The sequence below is a fragment of the Sus scrofa genome, chromosome 5, assembly GCF_000003025.6.
Source record: "Sus scrofa isolate TJ Tabasco breed Duroc chromosome 5, Sscrofa11.1, whole genome shotgun sequence".
NCBI lineage: Eukaryota > Metazoa > Chordata > Mammalia > Artiodactyla > Suidae > Sus > Sus scrofa.
The window spans coordinates 17608637-17614508 of record NC_010447.5 but is presented as its reverse complement, the minus strand read 5'-3'; the positions used below and the strand labels follow the sequence as shown (position 1 = coordinate 17614508).

The 5872-nt window shown below is 60.5% G+C and overlaps 1 protein-coding gene across 1 annotated transcript; it reads left to right on the top strand.

Moving 5' to 3' along the window:
- LOC100523123 (keratin, type II cuticular Hb1) lies at positions 448 to 5872 on the top strand. Its single transcript, XM_021091683.1, has 9 exons — positions 448 to 894; positions 1635 to 1843; positions 2524 to 2584; positions 3355 to 3450; positions 3676 to 3840; positions 4117 to 4242; positions 4487 to 4707; positions 4953 to 4984; positions 5255 to 5872. The coding sequence occupies exons 1-9, from the start codon at positions 526 to 528 to the stop codon at positions 5467 to 5469; spliced, it is 1494 nt and encodes a 497-aa protein (XP_020947342.1). The 5' UTR covers positions 448 to 525; the 3' UTR covers positions 5470 to 5872.

Genomic DNA, 5872 nt, shown 5'->3' with positions numbered 1-5872 from the left:
ATAGATGTATGTTATACTAACTAGCACCTTGGACAGTAATGGGATGAAATCATTGGTTGATACTGCAGTCGTTCCTAGGTCCCCCATTCTCACCCCCCACACACACAGGTCCCCAGCTTCTCCCACATCTGGCCTCCCTTCGCCTCCCCTTCACATGACCCCATTCCTCCCTCCCCAGCACTGCCCTGCCCTTCTCTGTCCAGGATCATCAGATGCGTTCATGCCAGGCTGGCAGGCACTTTGAAGATGAAACATGCTGAGTCCCCCTGTAGCCCAGGTATTGGCATCCTTTACACAGAGGAGGGTGCGGGCCACTCCACTATTAAAGCACATTCTAGAGAGGCGTTGGACCCAGCCAGCCACCCAAGCCCATAAAGCACAAATTGCCACAACCCCATCTGCATAGCCAAGCCCTTTCCAGATGAGCATAAATAGGACCGGGGCTCCCTCAGAGGCACATTGGAGTTTCCACAGGACTCCAGCTCTCCCATCCTGTGCTCTGCAACCCAAACACCCGGAAGAACCATGACCTGCAGATCAGGATTCAGCAGCCACACCTTCAGCTGCGCCTCAGCCTGCGGGCCCCGGCCCGGCCGCTGCTGCATCACGGCCGCCCCCTACCGGGGCATCTCCTGCTACCGCGGCCTCACCGGGGGCTTTGGCAGCCGCAGCGTCGGCGGAGGCTTCCGCGCTGGCTCCTATGGCCGCAGCTTCGGGTACCGCTCTGGCGGCGTGGTCCGTCCCAGCCCGCCCTGCATCACCACCGTGTCCATCAACGAGTGCCTCCTCACGCCCCTCAACCTGGAGATCGACCCCAACGCCCAGTGTGTGAAGCAAGAGGAGAAGGAGCAGATCAAGTGTCTCAACAACAGGTTCGCCGCCTTCATTGACAAGGTGGGTGTCCTTCATCACACCCTTCCTGAACCTTCCCTTCCTGGGCAGGCCCTGAGGGGGTAGTCAGGGCGCAGAAGAGATGGGGTCCAGATGAGCTCCCATGCTGATGGAGGCGAGGGACACAGATCTGGGGCACACACAGACCAGAGAAATGAGTACAGAGCCAGGGGCTCCTGATGAGAGCACCGTCATCATATACAACCTCTGTCCAGACGGGCAGAGTCCCCACAGACAGACAAGGACAAGGCTTGGAAAGGCATGCCAGAGGAAGAAAGCCACACATGCAAACAAGACACAAAGAATGCACATAAGAAATAGGAACCGGATCACAGGTCATCCTTTGGATGGGTGTCCTTGATCACACCTTACCTGAACCCACCCATTCGCAAATCGGGCTGGGCACTGACGGTGGAGTCAGAGGCAAAAAGACCTCTACCCGACATGCCACCCAGACTCAGTGGGTCAGGATAATTCAGTTCAGCTGAGAGCAAGGAATGATCTTTCCCGGCCCCTTGCTCTCACTCCTAAGCTGGAAAATTTGAACAGAGATCACAATCCTGAAATCCAGAAGTTGCCTTATCTCCCACTGCTTCTCTCTATCTACTCTCTGCGGAGCTCTCAGTTTGGTGGTTTGTCTTAAAACAATCAGCACCCTCCCCAGCCCACTCCTCACCCCCCCCCCGCCATGGGCTTTGGGACACTAGGAGCCAACTGACCCCTCCTCCCACCCCAAATGGCAGGTGCGCTTCCTGGAGCAGCAGAACAAGCTGCTGGAGACCAAGCTGCAGTTCTACCAGAACCGCCAGTGCTGCGAGAGCAACCTGGAGCCGCTCTTCAATGGCTACATCGAGACGCTGAGGCGGGAGGCCGAGCTCGTGGAGGCCGACAGTGGAAGGCTGGCCTCCGAGCTCAACCACGTGCAGGAGGTGCTGGAGGGCTACAAGAAGAAGTGAGTGTGGCCAGGGGTGATGCTGGGCTCAGGAAATGCACTTGGGTGAAAGCCCATTGGATGAGACCAGAGAAGAAGTTCCAAGAAGGGCGAGCACCCTGCAGGCCAGGTCGAGTGCTCATCACGCAGTTGTTGATCAGACGCCTGAGAGCAGGGCCGTGATCCCCCAGGAGCCACCTCTCCTCCTTTGGGCTTCTCTTCTCAGAGCAGGGAGGCCTCCGGTCTGCCAGGCTCTCTCCTCCTGGCCTCTCAGGCTCCCACCTTAGCACCTGGATCTGATAGGAGCCTCTGTGTCACTCAGAGCTGCCAAGTTCAAGGTGCTGACCTAACCGAGGGCCTCTGGGACTCCCAGGCCCTCCCACAGCTGAGCTGGGTGAGGGGAGGCCGGGGCTGCGGTGCCCCCCAGGTGCTGTGTCCACTCCTAGCAGGGGCTGGGGCTGAGTCCTTATTTCCCCCAGAGGTGACCTCAGAGCCGCCTTGGGAACAGGGCTGTGAGGTCCCAGAGGAGTAGCCCCACGGACCGCTCCCCCCCAATTCAAAGCGGAGAGAGAAGCACAGACACATCCCAGACCCAACCAGAGAGGACCTGGCAGGGCTGCCAGGGCTCCGGCTGGTTGAGAAGTTGCTGAAATTGCCCCTCGCCCTTCCCTGACCTCACCCTCTGCCTCCTTCTGCCTCAGGTATGAGGAGGAAGTTGCCCTGAGGGCCACGGCCGAGAATGAGTTTGTGGCTCTGAAGAAGGTGAGTGACACGGGATCAGGACGCACACACGTGAGGGGTCTGAGAATGCCGGGCTTCTGCTGGGAAGACCCATGGACTCGAGCTCCGTCCGTGTGGGGTGCGGTGACCTTGCCGAGGCACGATGGGAAATTCCAGAGATCAGCTTGCGAAGGGCTCGCTAGGGCTTTGCCAAGGGCAATCACCTTGGAAGGTCCACTGGCCCCCTGCCCTGGGGCAGGAGGATGGCTGAGTTGACCTCGGGATGTTGGGTGCTGCTTCAGAGGCTGGGTCTGGGGCTGGCATCCCCTGGAGGCGTGGCGGCTTCAGCCTCTCTGCTGAGGGGCAGTGGCTGTCTAGCTTTGCAGGAAGTCTGATCAGGAGGGGGCGCATAGTCCTGGGGTCTGGGGCAGGATGGGACAGAGCCAGGAGTGGACTTTTGGAGGAGTGCTAGGGCACAGGGAAGGGTCAAGGTGGCTGAACAAGAGTCCGCCGGTCTGCAGGCTTCCTGGTGCAGCGGAGGGTAAGAAGGAGAGCTGGGTGGGAGGGGAAAGGTCTCACGTGGGGGCTGAAATGCTGGGTCCGTCTCCAAGGCTCGAGGGGTTTGTTCTCCGAAGGAGAGTAGACTGGGACGAACCTCCAGGGCAGGGCAGAGGGTCTGGCGATGGGAAGGGACGAGGACCACTGAGAGGTCCCCCTGCCCCACCTCCATGCCATGGGGGAGAAGAGAGAGGAGTTTGAGGTGATGATCCCCGGGGGACCTCTGAGTTCAAAGCCGCTGCCCACCTTTCTAGGACGTGGACTGCGCCTACGTCCGCAAGTCAGACCTGGAGGCCAACGTGGAGGCCCTGGTCCAGGAGATCGACTTCCTGCGGCGACTGTATGAGGAGGTGAGCAGTTGTGGTCCAGGCAGAAAAGCAGCAGCTGGCCTAGCCGAGAGCACGTGTCGGTCTGGGGTCCCAGCTGGACGGGGATCTGGGCGGGAGAGGCTGTCAGAGGGGGGCAGGGCTGTGGGCAGGGAAGGGCTGAGGAGGCTGGGTCCACACTGGGGGAGGCGGGGGTGAGGCCATGATGTGAACAAGCCCCTGGCATCCTTCCACCCCCGCCATCTGCAGGAGATCCGCGTCCTCCAAGCCCACATCTCAGACACCTCGGTCATTGTCAAGTTGGACAACAGCCGGGACCTGAACATGGATAACATCGTGGCGGAGATCAAGGCTCACTACGATGACATCGCCAGCCGCAGCCGGGCCGAGGCTGAGAGCTGGTACCGCAGCAAGGCGAGTGGCCCAGGACACCTGCGTCCCCGTCACGGCAGTGGCAGGGATGGGAGGGGCATATGAACGAGGCCTCTTTTGACTGGGGATTCTGATTCCTAGGGCTGGTGGGAGAAGGGCAGGCAGCTGTCAGGTTATAGTGCGGGACGGGGCTGCCATGTGCGATTGCACAGGTGAGCACTGTACGGCCTGCACCATCACCTGAATGTGACACCTGTGGTGTCCTGAATGGGTAGGAAGCCTCATCCTGAGTCTCACAGGCCCCTCTGCCTCCCCCAGTGTGAGGAGATCAAGGCCACGGTGGTCCGGCACGGGGAGACCCTGCGCCGCACCAAGGAGGAGATCAACGAGCTGAACCGCATGATCCAGAGGCTGACGGCCGAGATCGAGAATGCCAAGTGCCAGGTAGGGGTCCCTGGAGGCCCACCCAGCCTCCCACAGCCCGTGTGCGCCCAAATGGATCTCACCATTCATTCTCTAGCCCATGTGCGTGACTAGGTGGTGGTCGCTCAGGGAGACCCGTGTGATGAAGGGGAGAGGCCTGTTCCCGGGGTGATCCCTGCTGGCTGGGGAGAGCCTGGACACATCCAGGACGTGGGCACAGGGACCCAGGGACCACAACCCACCTTGTTCTCTTCTGGGCCCCCAGAACTCCAAGCTGGAGGCTGCCGTGGCTGAAGCTGAGCAGCAGGGCCAGGTGGCCCTCAACGATGCCAAGTGCAAGCTGGCGGAGCTGGAGGCCGCCCTGCAGAAGGCCAAGCAGGACATGGCCTGCCTGATCAAGGAGTACCAGGAGGTGCTGAACTCCAAGCTGGGCCTGGACATCGAGATCGCCACCTACCGGCGCCTGCTGGAGGGCGAGGAGCAGAGGTGAGCCATCCCATTCCCACCCTTTGCCCAAGTTCACCCTTGATCTTGGCTGCACTATGGCCCAAGGTCTGGGACAAACCCTTCGTTTATCACTTCGGGATAGGGTGGTAGTTTTGGAGGACTGTTCCTTCAGACCCTCTGCTTTTACTGTCTTGACCACGGCTGGACCTCATTTCTAGAATTTGTGGAGCTTGGTCTGCAACCCTGGCCATCACTCATGTTGCCTTTTTCCTCTTCCCTCTTAGGCTGTGTGAAGGTGTTGGCTCCGTGAATGTCTGTGAGTAACACAGGCCCGCCGTGGATGGATTTACTGGCTTCCTGTAAGGGATGGAAGGAGGGGGCTTAAAGATAAGAGTGCCTAAGACCTGCATATAAGAATGAGCTGGCATCACACGGGGAGGGATCTGGGGTCTGACAGCAGGAGAGGCCACAGCTTGGGACTAGAGAGACCCAGAGCTGTTAAGTAAAGATGCCTGGAGGGACCATCCCCAGGGAGGCGGGGGTCTCTACACTCCAAGAATTCTGACTCAGCCTTTGGGGTTCGCAGGTGTCAGCAGCTCCCGGGGCGGGGTCGTGTGCGGGGACCTCTGCGTGTCTGGCTCCCGGCCCGTGACGGGCAGCGTCTGCAGCGCCCCCTGCAGCGGGAACGTGGCAGTGAGCACCGGCCTGTGCGCGCCCTGCGGCCCCTGCAGTTCCGTCACGTCTTGTGGCCTGGGCACCGGCGGCGTGGGCTCCTGCACCAGCAACTGCCGCAAGTGTTAGGCGCCCCAACTCAGGCACGTCCCAGCACCTCTCAGGCGCGCAGCCCGCAAGCCCGCCCTGCCTGGCCGGGCCCCGCCCACCCCTGGGCGAAGCCAGCCCGGGGCTTCTTCTCTGGCACCTTGCAAAGTCCACCCCACTCCTGACCTCTCAAGCCTATGCTTGATCCCCTGTCCCTGGGCTGTGCGCCCGCGCTGGGAAAGGCTACCGTAGAAAGAAATCTCTTTGGCGCCCAAGGGAAGGACATCCCTGGGCAGGGAGAACCAGAACCAGGACCCTACCCTGGGCTGCCATGGGGACAATGGCCAAAGCCCCCACTCTGTCGCAGCATCTTCCCTTCCTCCTATGCCGTGTTCATCTCTTTCTTTATCTGTGCTTCCAATAAATCACTGTAGCCAACCCTGGA

Bases quoted from the DNA above. Each gene is read 5' to 3' on its own strand.
- LOC100523123 (XM_021091683.1), top strand. From the start codon at position 526: ATGACCTGCAGATCAGGATTCAGCAGCCACACCTTCAGCTGCGCCTCA. The intron at 895-1,634 runs GTGGGTGTCCTT...CCCAAATGGCAG, and splicing joins TCGCCGCCTTCATTGACAAG to GTGCGCTTCCTGGAGCAGCA. The intron at 1,844-2,523 runs GTGAGTGTGGCC...CTTCTGCCTCAG, and splicing joins CTGGAGGGCTACAAGAAGAA to GTATGAGGAGGAAGTTGCCC.